General features: G+C 47.4%; 1 protein-coding gene across 8 annotated transcripts in view; it reads left to right on the forward strand.

Annotated features, from left to right (window-relative positions):
- PHACTR3 (phosphatase and actin regulator 3) overlaps nucleotides 1–18889 on the forward strand; it is a 263489-nt gene that overhangs the window by 73820 nt on the left and 170780 nt on the right. Inside the window, exon 1 of one of the 8 annotated variants that reach the window (XM_074406724.1) lies at nucleotides 18344–18859. The exons of the other annotated variants lie outside the window; for them this stretch is intronic. Coding sequence (XP_074262825.1) covers nucleotides 18811–18859 — 49 coding nt within the window. The 5' untranslated portion in view covers nucleotides 18344–18810. Of the gene's footprint in view, nucleotides 1–18343; nucleotides 18860–18889 lie in introns of those variants that run through there. 8 annotated transcript variants of the gene reach the window in all.

An 18889-nucleotide genomic window follows, 5' to 3' on the forward strand; every position in this document is an offset into this window, starting at 1 on the left:
TCCTCCTTAGCTCATAGAGACAATTACTTTCCATAGATATGTCACCATAGATTATCGTATAAGTGAAGTCATACAGTTGGCATTTGTGTGTGTGTGTCTGGATTCCTTCACTAAACATAATATTTTAGAAGTTCATTCAGTGTGTGTGTGTGTTGGTTTGTTTCTTTTTTCATACTGAGTACTCCATTGCATGAATACCCCCTAATTTGTTTGTCTAGTTTCTCACTGTTGCATATTTGTGGGTTTTTTTTTTTTTTTCTATTTTCTGGATGATGTGAAAAAATGTGAAAAAAGCTTCTGTGAAGATTCTTGTATAAGTCCTTTTGTGGATATTTGTTTTTATTTCTTTTGGGTAAATTGTGAAAGTGAAATTGTTGGACCATAGGGTAGGTTTATGTTTCCAAATAGTTCTAAGTGGCATGGGTTCTAGTTGCTTCACAACTTTTTCAAAAGTGAGTGTTGTCTTTCCTTTTTAGTTTTACCAGTAAGGCTGATGTGAAATGGTGTCTCATTATAGTTTTTTAAAATTTATTTTTTACGTGTAGCTTTATTCAGATACAATTAACATACCATACACTTCATACCTCTGAAATGTAAACTTTAATTGTTTTAAATGTCTTTACAGAGTTGTGCAACTATCATCACAATAGGTAGTCTTTGGCTTTCTAGGAGTTTGTCCATTTCATCTGAGTTACCAATTTATTGGAATGCAGTTATTTATAGTATTCCCTTATAATTTCTTTTATTTCTGTAAAGTTAGTAGTGTTGGCCCCTTTTACACTTCTGATTTTAGTAATTTGAGTCTTCTCTATTTTTTCTTTATCAGTCTAGCTAAATGTACTGATTCTTCAAAGAAACAACTCTTGATTTTATTGATTTTTCTCTGTTGTTTTTCTATTCTCTATTTCATTAATTTTTGCCCTAGCCTATAATTCCTTCCTTCTGATTATATCAGGTTTAGTTTGCTCTTCTTTTTCTGCTTTCTTCAGTGAAGCATTTGGCTTTCATTTTGAGATTTTTTTTCTTTAAAAATAGAAATCTAGAGCTATAAGCATCCATTTAAGCATGTCTTTAGCTCTGTTCCATAAATTTTGGTTCATTGTTTCTTCATTTTCATTCATCTCAAACTATTTTCTAATCTTCCTTATGACGTATTATTTGACTTATTGGTTATTTAGAGGCATACTGTTTAATTTCCATATGTGTGTGAATTCCCTAAGTTTCTTGCTGTTATTGTTCTCTAATTTCATTCCACTCTGGTCAGAAATTATGCGTTTTATGATTTCAATTATTTTGAATTTATTAAGGTTTGTTTTATGGCTCTGCCTATGATCTGGCCTGGAAAATGTCCCATGATGCTGTTTCTGAGTAAAGTGTTTGACAGATGTGTGTCCTATGGTATATGATATAGTTCATTTATAGTTTTGTTCATCTTTTATTTTTCCTTCTTAATCTTCTGCCCACTTAGTCTATTCATGAGTGAAAGTGGGATGTTGAAGTCTCCCATTTTTATTATTGAGTTATTTTCCCTTCAATTCTAACAATATTTGCTTCATATACTTTGGGGATCTCATATTAGGTACACATATCTGTATCATTTTTATGCCTTCCTGATGGATTGACTCTTTCATCATTGTTTCATCATCAACTTTCTATATCTGTAGTCTGAAAATAGCTTTACCTGATATTGGAATAGCCACTCTAGCTTTCATGTGGTTACTGTTTGCATGATGTATCTTTTTCACTTCTTTTACTTCAACCTGTTTGTGTCTTTGAATCTAAAGTGTGTCTCTTGTAGCTAGTGTATAGTTTTATCAAGATTTTTATTCAGTCTGATAGTCTCTACCTTATGTTGGATTGTCTAATCCATTCACATTTTTTGATATAATGGATATAGTTAGATTTTCATCTGCCATTTTACCTTCATTTTCTATATCTCTCATGGCTTTTTTTATTCCTCTATTTTCCTTTACTGCTTTATTTTGCTTTAAATGAGTATATTTAGTGTAACATTTTTATTTCTCTAATGATTCTTTAAAAATTTATTTTCTTAGTGGTTGCTGTAGGGATTACCATACACATCTTATCAGAATTCTTCAGATTCATACTAACTTAATTTTAGTTAGATATAGACACATCTCCTGAATAGAATGAGTTTTTCTTCTGCCTCCTTTTTGTGCTATAATTTTATACATCTTACATCTATATACTACAAATTTTACAATACATTGTTACAATTAACTATTACTTTATATGAATTTATGGCTTTCAAGGAAGCTCGGAGAATAAGGAAGAGCAAATACAAATTTATAGAGTCTGTTATCTTAACCCTTTAATTTACCATTTCTGGTTCTCTTCATTTGTTTCTGTGGATTCAAGTTATTATCTTCTGTCATTTCCTTACTCTGATTCATCTTTGCTCCCAAATACTTCCTTTGTGTTGTTCTTGTCAAGCATTTTACAGTTAGGCACAATAACAGAAGTATATTCTGCATGTATGTGTGTTACTTTATGCAATCGTTTTTTAAATCAGTGAACAGAATAAAGCAAAAGAAATATGCATTCAGACTGCCTGTTTTATTACATTGTTACCTTGACTGAACCTTCTTGTTTTTTGTGTGTGTAGATTTGAATTACTGTTTGTTGTTACTTGATTTCAGCCTGCAAACTTTCCTAGCTTTTCTTATAAGGCAGGTCGTTTAGCAATAAATTATATTTTCTTTTCAAATGTCTTGAGTTCACTTTCATTTTTGAAAGATACTTTCGTTGGACGTAATAGTCTTGGTTAACAGTTGTTTTATTTTCTCCTTCGGAATCTTGAATATGTCATCCCACTGCCTTTTGGATTCCATTATTTCTGATGAGAAGTCAGCTGTTAATCTTATTGAGACATCCTTGCAGTGACTAGTCAGTTTTCTCTTACTGTTTTCATGATTTTCTCTTTGTTGTTTTTCAACATTTTGATTTTGGTGTACCTGAGTGTGGGTTTCTTTGAATTTATGCTATTTAGAATTTGTTGAATATCTTGGAGTTATAGATTAGAGTTTTTCCCACTAGATTTGGTAGGTTTTAGCCACTATTTCTTTGAAAATTTTTTCTGCCCCTGTTTTACTCTTCTCTTATTCTGGTACTCTCATTATACATATGTTGGTCCACTTAATGGTGTCTACAATTTACTAAGCCTATGTTCTTTTTACTTCATTCTTTTCCTCTCTTCTTGAGATTGAATAATCTCTGAATGTCTTCAAGTTCAATGATTCTTTTTTCTGCCAATTCAACAAAACTGCTGTTGATCCCTTCTAGTGAATTTTGAGCTTTAATTATTGTAATTTTCTATAGTTTACATTAGATTCTTTTAAATAATTTCTGTCTCTTTATTAACCTTGTCTATTTGCCAATGCACCTTCTCTTTCCTCTTTAAGAGTGTACATATTTACAATATTTTGGACATATTTCTAATAGTTGCTTTGAAGTCTTTGTCTGCTAAGTTTGACAGCTGGACCCTTTCATAGGCAGTTTCTTTTGAATGCTTTTTTTTTCTTATGTATTGGGTGTGCTTTCCTGTGTGTTTATACATACTGAATATTTTTCAAAGCTGGACATTTTAGTAGTTAATATATTTTAGCAACTCTGGATACTGGTTTCTCTTTCCTCTGAGCTTGCCATTGTTGTTTGCTTGTTTATGTTTTTTGTGACAGGGATAGGCTATTTCAGTGTTTATCTCTCCCCACAGTGTGGAAACTTTGATGTTGCTCTTCTGATGCTGCAGCCTTGGGAGTGTGCACAGTCACCTTGAGATGACAGTAGTTTTAGCAAGTGTTTCTTCAACTTCTCCCTTCTGCCTTCTCCCCTAATCTGCCTGTTAATCTGTCTGCCTCTGTTGGTATTATACCAAGCTATCAGGCTAACTGCCAAATTATCACTCCATTATTTTTGACAATGTCCAGGGTGCATACATTCCTCTACAATCTGATCCAATTAAATCTGAACCCCTTTGAAAGGGATATTTTTTAATGTCAGTCTTTGAGGTTTGACCAGGAGATCTCTTCTTAGCTGTCTTTCTCTGATCCCCTCTGATAAACTATCTGGCCTACAATTTAGCTTGTTGCTATCATGGAGCTATCAGCCTTCTATACCTGTTTTCATACTTACTCATCATTTTTTTTTTTTTTTTGCTCTGCCTATTCTGTCATTAAGCCCATCTAATGAATGTTTTAAATGATATTATATTTTTTCACTATAGCATTTCCATCTGGATATTTATTACAGTTTCTACATGTTTCATTTAAAAAATCTCATCATACATGTTTACCTTTCACCCACTATTTTAAAAAATTGCTCTCATGGATATTTCAAAGTTGTGTCTGATAATTTCAATAGCTAGGCTATTTTTGAATCTTCTTCTATTGTCTTTTCTTTTTCTAATCATGAGTCAAATGTTCTTCTTCAGGCATCATAGTTTATACTACATGTCAAGAATTTTGTGTCAAATAACAGCAAATTTTCTTTCTTTCCATTTATCATAATTGAAGAGTCAGTCATCTGGGTCTGAGTCTTTTTTTCTTTTTTTTTTTTTTGAGATGGAGTCTTGCTTTTTCTCCAAGCTGGAGTGCAGTAGCATGATCTTGGCTCACTGCACCCTCTGCCTCCTGGGTTGAAGCGATTCTCCAGCCTCAGCCTTCCAAGTAGCTGGGTCTACAGGTGTATGCCACCACGCCCAGCTAATTATTGTATTTTTTGTAGAGGCAGGGTTTTACTGTGTTGGCCAGGATGGTATGGATCTCTTGACCTCGTGATCCACCTGCCTTGGCCTCCCAAAGTGCTGGGATTACAGGCATGAGCCACCATGCCCAGCCAGGTCTGGATCTTTTTATAACTTTATTTTGATTCCATTTATTACAAGCTTCAAGTGCTTAGAGGGAGGGGTCAGGATTTTCCTTACCACAGCTTAGGTTCTGAGCACTGAGAGGTTTTTTTTCTGCTTTATATCTGAGGTACTAGCTTTCTGAATCTTGGAGTGCTTCGACCATGCTTCACATTCTAATGTGCCTTGCTAGCAGATGTAGGGGTCACAGAGAGTTACCTCTGTTTTCTAGTCCCACTGGAGAGCTCTCTCTGCTCTGCTACTCAGACTTTGTAGGATATCTATCCTGCCTTCAGTAAAGACTTGCAGTGCCCTAGAGAGGTTTCTCCCAGCTGTCTTCCCAGCCCCCAGCCTTCAATCACTGAATGTCCAGAGTTCCCAGGGTAGATTTCTCTTGAGTGTCCTCCTTAGCCCCTGACTTTCAGAGGGCAGCTGCCTTTGACTTAGGCAAGACACCGCAGATCTCTGGGGGATCTTGTGGTTTTCTTGCTTTACTTCCATGAAGACCTGTACAAACGAGTAACCAGTGGTTAAAAACTCACTCTGCAGCTTGGGCTTCTTCACATTCTAATCTGTCGTCTGGCCATCAGAATTTCATTAAAGTATCAGCAAGTTTCTCCTTCCTCCAATCTATGGCAATTCCCTGTTATCACGCTACTGTCAGGGGTGGAAGCAGGCAGCTGGCAAATGTCTTAAATAGTGTTTGCTATCACTCCATCTCCATAATCTGGATTCCATACGAAAGTTAGTCCTATGTAAACACTGAGTGTCTACAGCAAGAACATCGTTCTCTGGGAGAGCCGGAAAGTGAGTTGTTTTACGAAACAGTTCTAATTTAGTCCACTTTCTAAAAATAGGGAAATTATACAATAGTCATTGCCTTTACCTATGAAAAGGATAAAGAAGGGAAATCAGGAGACCATGACTTCATCTGGGGCAAACACTTTCTATTTGTCCTGACTTATGTTCTTTGTTTTTCTGTAATTCTGATGGACAAGGAAGAGAATGTGGCAACCCGAATGTTTGACTGTATCTCTTCACACTGTGATTCTCGTGTTCCTGCTGTCTATTTCAGAATTTTAAAGTGAACAGTGGCTTGTGCAAGTTTCTAGATCCTCCTATTACCTTATTGGGAAAGGAAAATTGGATTCGATTCTAGGGGCATGATTAGCAGAAGGGTGCTCCCAGGTACCATGACTCTGTTCTGAATTAAGGAAGTTTGAGCAAGAGAAGGTGCTGCTTCCTGCTGGACTGAGCCACTTGATGGCTGTGCCATTAGGGGTGTGGTTCCACAGCCACTTCTTATTGTGAGAACCAGACCACGTGGTCGGGTTCATCCTAATGCTCAGTGGACAATGGACAGGACCCCCTTTTTAGGACTTGCTTCTTCAGATCCCAGGGTATAACGTGTACCAGCAAATGGGTTTGGCCACATCCTCTTGAACAAGCCTGAAAACTGTCCAACTTGGACTCCCGTAGAGCTTCTGTCTGTGGCCGGAAAAGCCAGTACATGTTATTTTTGGCATGCATGTGGCCTTGGCTCCTTGGACTCCAGGTTGGCCGTGGAGTGACAGACCCGCCTCTCCGTGGGAGTTCTCAGGAAGTCAAATCAGATGGAAACCTGATCTGTATGCACGACTGGCTTCAGCAGTTAGACGGTGTGAAAATGAAATTTCTACTGGCTTCTCTTGTCCACAGAGTGGCTGCTAGTGGCAGGGCTGCTTGCTGTGGCTCCTGATCTGTGTGTGGAATGCCTTGGATTAGATCCGTTTCTCTGGGCCCCTGTGAAAGGGACTCACGGTGGAATAGAGTATTCAGTGCTGCGCAGGAGACCATCTAGAGACACGAACCTTGTGCTCAAGGGACACCCTTTGTGTGGCTACAGAGCATTCATTCATTCATTCATTCATTCTCTCACCCCAAATCTGTCTGCATCTACTATGTTGCAGCTACCACACGTGGCACTGGGGTTGTGGTGGTAAATAAGAGTCTCACTCGGAAGGGCAGGTAGTCTTGATATATTAGACAAGAAATGACATATGGGTGTATGTGAAGATGCTTAGGATATGGTGAGGACATTTAGTGGGGAGATGTGACCTAGTTCCGTGTGGGGTGGGAGACAGGGTGGATTCCATGAGGAAGCAGCCTTTACCCTGAGACCTGCAGTGGGGGAGCACTCGCTAGATGAGGAACGAGAGTCGGAGATGAATGTGGAGCAGGATGGTGTTTCAGACAGCGGTCCTGAGCAGGAGAGAGCAGGACACATGGACCAACGAAAGGCTCTTGTGTCTGGAGGGTGGGGAAGGCGGAAGCATGCACATTGCTAATGGAGAGAACACGTCTCAGAGGCTGCATCCTGGAGACTGTAGCTTTGTGAAGGAACCGGCATTTTATCCTAAAAACAGAAGGGAAGAAGTTGGAGCTGTTAAGCAGGGAGTGACATGATTCGAATGCTGTTTTTAAGAGAGCCCTCTGGAGGAAAAGGGGCTGGAGGGGGCAGGTGGTGCAGGGCAGGGTGGCTGTTTCTGTGATCGCTGAGGTAGGAGATGCTGGGGGCCAGTGGGAATGGGGAGTGGGTGAGGGAACTGGGCTAACCCACAGTTATGCATGAGGTGACATTCATGCCACTTGGTGACAGACTTCATAGGGAAGGTGAAGGAGTGTGTGTGAGTCTCCTAGGGCTGCTGTAACAAATAATCCACAACCTGGGGGCTGAAAACCATGGAGGCGTGTTCCTTCACTGTTCACAGCTCTGCAGGCCAGAGGTCTGAAGTCAAGGCATCAGTAGGGCTGAAACTTGTCCTTGAAAGTTTCTGGGGCAGGATGCCCCCTGGCTTCTCTAACGTCTGGGGGCTGCAAGCCCTGCCTGGCTGCTGCCGCGTCACTGCAGCCCCTGCGGTGCCTTCACTTGGCTTTTCCTGTGCGTGTCTCTGCACATCTTCTCCTCTTCTTACAGTGACACAGTCATTGGGGTTAGGACTCACCATCAGCCAGCATGGTCTCATTTTAACTGATGACATCTTCAAAAATCTTACTTCTAGGCAAGGTTCTGGGTAGACATGAATCTTGGGGGGAACTATTCAACCTGATAGAGAGGGAGGCAGAGCTGCTAAGGATGGCTCCGGGTGGCTGGAGCAACTGGGTGGAGACGCGGAGGACAGACCAAGGCCAGCAGAAGGGCATCACGGCCCCTGAGCCAGAAACACACTTGGATGCGTGAATACGTGACGTCACCAGACCTAGTGAGACCCCCAGTTCTTTTCAGGTTATTTATGTATTTCTTTTAACAATGAAACCGAAAATGTTTCAGTTCACTCTTACTTAATTAAAGCCATTCTTGTGAAGCTGACATGTAGGCCAGCGGCAGTGACTCAGTTTCATAAGGGCTATGTGCTTTTCACGACGTGTCAACACTGTGCCCTCACGCAGAGCAGGCTGGCTGACGATGCCGCATGCAGGTGGTTCCCTGGCTCGGGGGCTGGCCGACCTGGGCTCTCATCCCAAGCTGCCACTTTCCAGCTGTGTGGCCTTGAGGAGGGCTCTGGCTTCTCTGGGCTGAAGTTATTTCCTCGTGCAACGGAGGAGGAGACGCCGGGGAACGAGGCCATGGAAAGGCTCGTGGCATGGTCGCACGTGCTTGGCAAAGAACCAGTCTGTGTTGCTTGCTTGTTTATTTTACTTTTACTGAAGGCCTTACGTATAAAGATCATATCGTATATTCCACCAAACACATCAACAAGAGTGTCCAAGATCTTATTGCTGCATATTGAAACGTCCACGTTACTCTTTAGCATAAGTTACTGACAACTGCTTGTTTTCCTGTGAGTCTCCCGTTTTCCTAAACACTTAGGAGAGAAAAGCTACACTTAACTATAGGTTCTGACTTATTAAGGAGTCTTTATTTAGTAGACTGGGAAAGTGGTGGTAGTTGGATAAGTAATTAACAAATGGGTAAGAAAAACAGTAGGCTTCACCACAGGAAGGAGACAAGGCAGTGAACAAGCCACAAAAAGAGTGATTATAAGGGCGCTTTACTTTTGAGAGATACTAGAGACATAGTTGGTATCTTTCTGTTTTCAGATTTCCCCAGCAACCCACCTTCAGGGCCATAGCCTCGTTCCTTGCATCCAGCAGAATGGCTCTTCCTCCAAAGTGAACCTCGGGCAGCCTACTCTGTTTATAGTCGTGCCTGCCACCGCCTCCTGTGACCTTGTCCTCCAGTCCTCCCGGAGGCTCCTCCAGGGCTGCTCCTCACAGCCCTTTCCTGGCGTGGCTTCAGCCACTTGCCGACCCTGCCTGGGTCCCCAGGACCATACTTGGCTTCACTCCCCATTGGACCGCAGCCTTGACCTTCTCCTACGCCCCCTTTCCCAACCTCAGCGTCCCCCTCCTGATCCTGGGGAGCCAGTGCCTCACTGCTGGCAGAAATCCTATAATCACACTTCTGTACGTTCTCCCCAGTTTTGGCAAAGGCCAAAGGGCTGCTCGCCAATCCTTTTGTGTGTCTCAGTGTGGCAAAGTTGTTAAGACCTTGGTTCAAGTCTCACCTCCACCCCTCACTGGAGGCACCATACATCTTTTGCTGACCTGCCAGATGCCACCTTTCGCAAGTCAGCCCCTGAAACCTGACCTTGTCTGTGAAGCCTTCCATCTGATTCATCAGAGGAGGGTGAACGTCTGTGCGGTATCCATCACGGGCAGGGGGCAGGATTCTCCTGGTCCCTCTGCAGCCTCAACCCTCTCACATGAATTAGATACTTGCTCTTATCTCCTTCTCTAATAGTATAATATGCTTACATTGCACCTGATTTACTTGGTTTTATTTTATAATCAAATCAAATAGTGTATTTCAAGGGGTCTAAATTGAAGTTTTATTTTGAAAACTGCAGGCATAAGCAGTCTTTCAGTAGGATATCCACTGTAGTAAAATTTCTTTAACGGGGTTCCCCTTGTGCTGCAGATTTTCAAGGCATCACCATTTTCAGTGTGATTACTAATATAGCAGGAAATCTTTCACGTATGTGGCACTGTCTCCACCTAGGATTCTTTCTTTGGGATGGATTCTCTGACATGAATTTCTGCAGCTAAATGCCCTATGCCTTTTGAGAAAGGATGCCATTCAGAAGGGTCATGCTGATTTGTGATGCTACCAGCAATTCTCAAAGGTGATTTTGCTGTACCCTGCAAAGATTGCGAAATGGTACAGAAAAATCAGCTGGGGATCAGTAAAGAACCCGAAGATCCTTAGCACCTTGCTCAAGCCAAGTAAAATGAGTTTGTCATATTATGATTTTTTTTTTCCAGCAGATTTTAAGCTATGTGCTTGATGGCAGAAATAAGGAAAAACAGATGGTAGGGGCAGTGAGGTTGTGGTGGAGGTCGAGGGAGGATTGGATCTTGGGTGCTGGTTGGAAATGCTGCCCATAGAGGTCTGGGTTGAATTGGATGAAAATAACACTTGGAAAGCTGAGAGAGGGGCTGCAAGGGGGAGGGAGAGCCTGTGTGGACTTGAAGGCTCAGGAGATGGAAGGACGAGGATTGGGTGCAGGCGGGACTCAGAGGCTTACATTCTTACGTGTGTGGGGGGTGCAGATCCTGCCACAAGCTAAGTCTGTATTGGCCATGGTTAAGGTCATCAGGAGTGGGGTTGGCGTTGAGGACGTCAAGGCTTCACGATGCTGGGGGCTGCAAGCATCCCCCTGTTGTCGGGCTATCCAGGGGATGACTACGGAGACTGAAGCCAGCTGCTGGGCACCAGTGGCCACAGGGGTGTAGCCAGGATGAGGGCGGGTGAAGGACAGAGTTGGGGATTGGAGGAATTACAGGCTCTGAGCTCCTGAGAAAGAGGGGCTGCGGAGCAGCAGCAGAGGACATGGGGCAGGTCACAGAGCTGAGGCCAATCAGGCCATCCTGGCTCCAGACCCACATTAAAAGGAGGAAAATCTGATTGCAGTTCAATGCACAGGTGGTAGAGAGGACACAAGGAAGTTTGCCAACAGCAGCTTGAGTGAGGAGGAAGGGACCAGAGAGGACTGGGGCCCAGAGGCTGGGACTTAGGAATGGAGGGGCCTTTGAAGGTCTGTCCAGCTTCCATCTGCCTGCTGGAGGTCCCTTGCAGGGAGGCATGGCAGCCTGAGCTCTCTCCTCACTTGGGCTTTCTGTGGCTGAGGTGGAAATACACAGAGATGGACATCAATGTGCTGGCGTGGGAAGGCACCCCATGGGGTTAGCACAAGGCAGACCAAGGCATCGTTCTTCTATCTGTCTCTTCCCTGCCTCACGCCTCCCGTTAAGCTCTGCACAAGCCACGGCCCCACATGCCCTGCGAGTCTGCCCTCTCCCACCCTGCCTAAACCAGGCCACTGGTCTATTTCACAGGAAGATAGGGTTGGACATAGCATTGGGGGTCACCTGAAAGGCACAGAGCTGGAATGTCAGGTTCAGGGCCTGCGGCCACCATTCTGTGACAGCTGAGCTGTGGGAACATCAAGCGGTGGGCGGGTGAAGCAGAAGGAGCTTGACTGCAGAGAAAGAGACAGAGATAGAGAGACAGAGACAGGCAGCGACAGAGAGAGACAAAGAAAGGGAGAGAAACAGAAGGGGAGAGAGACAAAGAGAGAGGGAGAGAGAGTCAAAGACAGAGAGATAGAGAAAGAAGGAGAGAGAGAGAGAAAGAGAGAGACATTTCGAGAGACAGAGAGAAAGAGGGAAAGACAGGAACAAAGAGAGGGGGAGAGACCTGCCTCCCACATGCAGACTGAAGCAGAGGTGGGAGCCTGTGCTCAGAGACGAAGGGGGATCCAGGGTAGGCTGGAAGTCCAGGTCTCCTGAGATCCAGAGAAGCCCCATCACACCCCTTCTGACCAAACTGGTCTGAGTGGGCTTCTGGTCTTTACATGGTGTGATCTTTAAAAGGGTAACTCTTATTATTATCACATGAAATTGTAGCACTACTTCCTTTTCATTACCTTTGAGGGTCATTCGTTGACCAACAGAGAGACTCACGCTTGGGGAGCAATGTCCCAGGTGGCCAGCAGAGGCACAGCAGTGCTGACAGTCCCGACAAGTAACACGGGACACAGACCACCTGGAGATCTCAGCTTGGACGTGCCTCTGTTGCTCAGGGTGACGATATTCTATTGGAAGACCCCAGATTGTCATTTAAACCTCTCTCTTTTGTCTTGGGATGGGCTAATGGTGAGATGAAGTAATTGCAGAGCATAAGGCAGGGGAGGATGAGGTGATGATGTCAGAAGTAAAAGTGAAAAATGACCAACCATCTAGCCCAGTGGGTGTGGCTTACCATATGACCTGTGGGGATCCCATGCTGGGATTGTAGCCCCCGGTGTAGAGTAGCCCCCGGTGTAGAGTAGCCCCATGTAGAGTAGCCCCCGGTGTAGAGTAGCCCCCTGTGTAGAGTAGCCCCCCGTGTAGAGTAGGCCCCGTGTAGAGTAGCCCCCGTGTAGAGTAGCCCCAGTGTAGAGTAGCCCCTGTGTAGAGTAGGCGTCCAGCACTGAGGAGGTTTCTCAGCATCCCTGTCTCAAGGCTGTGTTAGCTGCTGAAGATGGGGTCAATTACTGACCCCTGGACACTTAAAGAATCAGTGCTGGTTTTCCCCGTTGCCTAATTTATTACACTCAAGAAGTGGCCTCCAAATGAGGAGAAGCTGATCCATGGCCAAGCTGCCCTGCAAGTTTTCTTTTAATTCTTTTGGTAGCAGCTGTATTGAGAGAGAATTCACGTATTATGCAGCTCACCCATTGGTAGTAAACTGTTCAATGGTTTTTAGTATATGAGCAGTGTTGTGCAACCGTCACTGCGGTCAAATTTAGAACATTTTCTTCTCCTCCGAAGAGAACGCTGTGTCCATTAGGAATCACTCCCATTTTCCTTTCCCCCAGCCAGTGGCCACCGCTAATCCACTTTCTGTTTCTTTAGATTTGTCTATTCTGGACATTTCATAGACATGGAGCCACATGACCTGTGGCGGTTGTGACTGGCCTCCTTCATTTGGCGTCATGTTTTCAAAGCTCATCCACATTGGAGCATGTGGCAGGACTCCATTCCTTTTTATGACAGAATGTTATTCCACTGTCTGCATACGCGACACTTTGTTTACCCACTTGTCAATTGAGGGGCATTTGTGTTGTTTCTATTAATTGTTTTAACCTAAATTGCCTTTCACAAAGTTCTTTTTTTTTTTTTTTTAACGTTCTTGTTTTGATGTAACTGTCTGCTTATCAATGGTAGAGTCCATTAATCCATCTCTTTATGTGCCCAGCGAATATTTATCGAGTGCCTAGTAAGTGTTGGATGCTGTGCAAGGCCTTTCGATGAATCTGTGAACTAGGCAATTAAGACTCTTGATATCATGGAAGGTCCCATTCGAGTGGGGGTCGTTTAGACGCTGCCGCTCTTGCTTCTGATCTCGGGCAGATGACCAACAACAAAAACCTATTGATACATACGTGACGTCAGTGATGATGAATGCGGGACAGATTGAGCTGGCTGGGGGAAGGAGGGATGGGTGCTGCTTCAGATGTGGGCACGGGGAAGGCGTCTCTCTCGGGAGGGATGTGGGCGCAGAGCCACGGGTTTCACTGGTCTGGGTCAAGTTCAGAAATGGGTGGACTGTGACGAACCTCTAAAGGGCTGGAGATGGGGCCACCTTGCGAGGCAGAATCCTCCCTTTGTCCTGTGAAAAGCCTCACTTGGCCTCACAGGGTCCTGTCACCCCCTGCCCGGGACAAGCTCGTGTGAAGGGCCAGAGTGTGGACACACGTCCACCAACCTGCGCTCTCAGTTACATGGAAGCCTCCATGTTCTCTCTGTTCTCCCCTTATTTGGAGGGGAGATGAGGACAGCCATCTGCCGGGGGGCAGGCACTTTCACTGTTTCCATCCTGGAAGGTCCAGGAAGACCCCAGGCTTTTCTGCTCTTAAGTTCTCCTAGAGGGAGCATTCGAGCTGCTTTGTTGGCCTCTGACAGCGCGTGGTGCTTGTGTTTACAGCCTGCTCGGTCCTCCATCTTCTACTGCCCTTGGCTGTTTGCAGGCCCATAGACCCAGATGGTCCTGTGGTTTCTGTCTCCAGCGCGCTTCCCCAGTCGGGCAGTCATTCCCACCCTCACTGCCATCTCCTGAGCATCGCTCACCAGCACCTTAAATGTCCTTTCCACTTCTCCTCTGCAATCTCGTACTTTCTGCTCTCAGACCAAAGTCTGGAGGCATGCCTTCTGCACTCACGTGTGCATGCTTTCCCAGTGAGCACGAGAGGCTGCCCCACCCTGCTCAGCTCCTCCCTGGTCCATTGGGACAGAGCATTTGGTGTCAGGGAGAGCCAGGTGGATCTCCTTCTGTTTATTCTGAGGGTTTTTTTTTTTCTTTTTCTTCATTTAGCATGAGTTCCCATCATGGAAAATCACAGGAGCCAAGTAAAGGGGGATTTCCAGAATATTAGGCCTTCCTTGGGCCTTGGTGAAGTGGCCTCCTTGGCCTGGGCAAGTAGTGAGGCTGTGACCATCTGTGTGTTCACAAGAAGCTGGGGGTGCGGCTCCCTGCTGGGCGGGCCTCCCCTCTCCATAATGGGGGCAGGCCTCCCCTCTCCCTGCTGGGCAGGTCTCTCCTTTCCATGCTGGGCAGGTCTCCCCTCTCCCTCCTGGTGGGCCTCCCTTCTCCCTGCTGGTTGGGCCTCCCCTCTCCTTTGTGGGGAAGGTCTAGAGTAAGAGTCAGTTTCTCCAAAGTGATGATGCGTTCCTTCTCTCATGGGTCTAGCTTGGAAGCCACAGAGTTCAAAGGCAGCCCTGGGAGGTGGCTTAGCCCTCCTCTGCTTTAGTCTGGTGGAAAGGAAAGGTAGAAACCCGAGGTCAGAAACAGGTGGCCCCGGAGGCGCAGGTCAGCCTGCAGACTTGGCTGGTTCGAACACAGTGTTTGTGCATTTCATCGAACCAACATTTAAAAGTAGGGAGATTTCATACAAACCTCTGGATTTTCTTTCTGACTTGGCTTGAAAACCTCAGAACGTGGGTGCTGCTGGCTATTGGTGGGCTAGAAGGTTCCTGAGGAAGGAATTGTCCGGTTGTGATATTGGCTGTCTCCAGGGTCCGCACCGTGCCTGGCAGGTGAGGTCCACCCACTTAATGAAGGAATGGACCGGCCATGGCTCTTGCCGAGCTGCATGGCTGCTGCCTGCTTTAGGCAGGACCTGCCTTCTCCAGGTTGGCCAGCCCCCTGGCCACCTACATGGAGAACTCACACCTGGTTCACCCACCTACTTGCCTGTGTATCCAGCCTGGCCTCTCTAGGACATTTGCATTTCATCCTTGGGAGCAACCGTAGGCAAGAAGTTCTTGCTGAAAGGGATCCTCTTTTATTCTGAAATGTGACCCATTAGGCCACAGCTAGAAATTTTGCCTTGAGGAGGTCTGGAGTCCCCCAGCTGTAAGCACAGCTTTCAGAAGCGGCTCTCGAATACGGGCAGTTTGGGCACTGTCTGGAGACATTTTTGGTTGTCACAGCTGAGAGGCATGGTGCCACTGGCATCTCATGGGCAGAGGCCAGGGACGCTGCTAAACACCGCACACTGGCCAGGATGGCTCCCTCCACAGAGCTCCATTTTGCTTCAAATGTCAGTATTGCTGAGGCCGAGGAGCCCTGCGCTGGAGTCACAGTGCCCTGAGTCCCTGTCCCAACGCTGTACTTGGCCTTGAACTTCCTGCTTCCCTGAACCTCAGTTTCCCATCTCTAAAGTGGGGATGATCCTCACCTGCACCCCTCACAGCTGGATGGGGAGGAAATGCCACACTGTGTGTGGAATCACACTCAGTGACCCAGGTTGCAGCTCTGATGTTTGGGGAGACCCTAGGCTAAGATCTGGGCTGCAGAATCGACCTGTGTGGCCATGGGTGGCTCATTTGCCTTCCTGAGCCCCAGTTTCCTCATCCGGGCATCAAGAGAGGGATAGGGCAGACTCTGAGGATGTGAGGATTAAGTGGCTTAATGTCTGCACTGGGCGCTCGGAACCTGATGAACGTGCATGAGCACTGCCATCCTGACTCAGCCGTGCGGTTCCGGGGTCTCCCGAGACACACTGTGTGCCCTGACACTCAGCTCGCGGCCCCTCCCCTCCACCCACTCTCTCCTCATCCACGAGTCAGGTAAAGCCTCCTGCTTGACCCCACATACCCCGGGAAAGTTTTAGGAAGTTGTCTGTGGTTGCCCTTTGGTGACTGGACCCCAGAGTGGCTCTCGTGGAAGTGGGAAGACCCTTGGGGGCTTCCAGGCAAGAGAGGTGAGTGGGGCTTGGCCTGGGCTGTGGTGGTGGGGTTGGTGAGGAGGGGAGGAATTGGGGAGGGGCCCTGGACGTAGAGCCCGGAGGGGTAGCCTGCAGGTTGGATGTGTCTGTTACGGGGAGCTGGGAGCAATCTGAGGGCAGGAGGGCACCTCGTCTCCCTCGGCGTCTCTCCAGTACCTGAGGCTCTGTAGTTCGTGGATTTGAACAGACTTGGAACTTCAGGGCGTCTTCCTGGGACAACCCCAGTTTATGTGGCATCTTCTTGGAGTGTATCTGTGGGTGTGGCAGGAAGGTCCCCAGACTAAGTTCAGCGCTGTCTTCCTGGCTGAGCCTCTTTGTGTCTCATCTGTAGAATGGGAATAGAATGCCTCACTACATAGCCTGTTGTGAGGTTTAGGTAAGACCTGGTATTGGACGCCCCCCTCAAAATGAGGGGCTCATGAAGCACAGGCGTGGGCCTGGGATCAGGATCTCTTCCTGATGGCCGAGCGGTGTGGTGCTAAGTGGGGTGTCTGCCTTAGCACCATCCGGGTCAGCAGTACGGCGAGGGCCAGACCTTGGATGCTCTTAGACCTGCTCACAGCTGTGCTTCTGGGCCCTCAATGTGGCCAGTGCTCAGGTGACTGGGAGCTGGCCTGGTAGCACTTGGGGCTCCTGGCCACAGGGGAAGACAAGCAGCTGGGATGGTGACCCTGGGGACCCTGGTGTCCTGTGGAGGCCCCGGGATTCTGACTTGCACCCAGCCTTACTTGGCGCAGTCTTGGGACCATCTCTGGGCTGGAACAGTGAGCTCAGGGCCCTTGGATGTCAGTGCCTCAGAGCTGCAGAAGGTCAGAGTCAGGCCCGGGTGGACCAGGTGGTGTCTACACCCCATCCAACTGTGTCCGACCTGGGTAGCTTTGTGCAGCTCACTCTGTCTCTCTGAGCCTTGGTTTCCTCACCTGACCTGCACAGTGCAGTCGCAGAAGAGCCTGAGGGGGAGGCCAGGTCAAGCCACTAGGGCTTCAGTGCAGCCCCTGGCAGAGCGGCCCCAAAGCTTGGGATGGCCAGGAAACCCCGAGCTGGTCTCCAGACCTCTCTGCCCCTGAGTCGAGTTTCTGACCAAATTCAGCCGAGATTTCATTTTTTTGTTCCCTGTAAGCTGACAAGGGGCAGGAATCAGAGCGACCTCGGCTGTCAATGTCCTGGGCTCGGCTCCCTCCCACCTCCCGTTTGAAGGTGTCTCAGTCAGGGCAGGACCTCTTCTGAAAGTGGAAACGAACTGTCAGGACAGTCTGTGGCTGCTGCGTTTAGAGACCCAGAGGCCCTAAATGTGGACGAACACCCCCAGAATGTTCAGAATTAATGTGCTGCCAGGCAGTGCTGTGGGGGGCGTGGCTCTGACTCCTGCCCTGGGGTTTGTCCCCCTCTGCCCTCTTCCCCTTCTCCTGTTCCCCCTTCTCCTGTTCCCCCTTCTCCTGTTCCCCCTTCTCCTGTTCCCCCTTCTCCTGTTCCCCCTTCTCCTGTTCCCCCTTCTCCTGTTCCCCCTTCTCCTGTTCCCCCTTCTCCTGTTCCCCTTCTCCTGTTCCCCTTTTCCTGTTCCCCCTTCTCCTGTTCCCCCCTCTCCTGTTCCCCCTTCTCCTGTTCCCCTTCTCCTGTTCCCCTTTTCCTGTTCCCCCTTCTCCTGTTCCCCCTTCTCCTGTTCCTCTTTCTCCTGTTCCCCCCTTCTCCTGTTCCCCCTTCTCCTGTTCCCCTTTCTCCTGTTCCCCCTTCTCCTGTTCCCCCTTCTCCTGTTCCCCCTTCTCCTGTTCCCCCTTCTCCTGTTCCCCCTTCTCCTGTTCCCCTTCTCCTGTTCCCCCTTCTCCTGTTCCCCCTTCTCCTGTTCCCCCTTCTCCTGTTCCCCCTTTTCCTGTTCCCCCTTCTCCTGTTCCCCCCTTCTCCTGTTCCCCCTTCTCCTGTTCCCCCTTCTCCTGTTCCCCCTTTTCCTGTTCCCCCTTCTCCTGTTCCCCCCTTCTCCTGTTCCCCCTTCTCCTGTTCCCCTTTCTCCTGTTCCCCCTTCTCCTGTTCCCCCCCTTCTCCTGTTCCTCCCCCTTCTTCTCCCTGTTCCTCCTCCTCCCTCTCTCTTCCTCTCCTTCCTATTCTTTTCCCTCTTCCCGCCCCCTCCTCCCCTCCATCTACCTCCCCCTCCTCCCTCTTCCCAGCTAATTGTGTTGAGGTTGTACCTTGTGATAGGCACTTTGGGTACCTCTCTTAGCTCATGCCACATAATTCCTGGGGAAGGGTACCCCAATGTACAGGTAGGTACACAGAAGAGGGGAGAGATGTCCCCACTACAATGTGCTGGGAGGAGAATTTGGACCTGAGTCCAGCCCCCCATCCCCTGCAGGAAGGATCTGGACTCCTGTGGTGTCAGGGGGCGACTGCCTCTCCATAGCAAAGCTTCATTTGTTCAGTTCCTGTCTCTGGGCTGTGACCCCTGTCTCTGAGGCTCAAGGAGGTGAAGCCCCTTGCCTGGGTTTAGGTGGTTATGTAGCAGGGATCCTGGTTCAGAACCGCGGCTGTCTTTCTTCCCAGCAGCACTCCTCTCCTCGAGGTGACTCTCCTCCCTGAGGACACTGCAGTGCCTGGAGACCTTCTGGTTGTCATAACGGGCGGAGGGTGCTTCTGGCCTCCAGCATGCAGTGGTCAGAACGTGGCGAAACCTCCTACGATGCACAGGACAGAGGTCAGTCTCTTGCCAATCTCAGCCTTTCAG

Source organism: Saimiri boliviensis, chromosome 9 (genome assembly GCF_048565385.1).
Source record: "Saimiri boliviensis isolate mSaiBol1 chromosome 9, mSaiBol1.pri, whole genome shotgun sequence".
Taxonomy (NCBI): Eukaryota; Metazoa; Chordata; class Mammalia; order Primates; family Cebidae; genus Saimiri; species Saimiri boliviensis.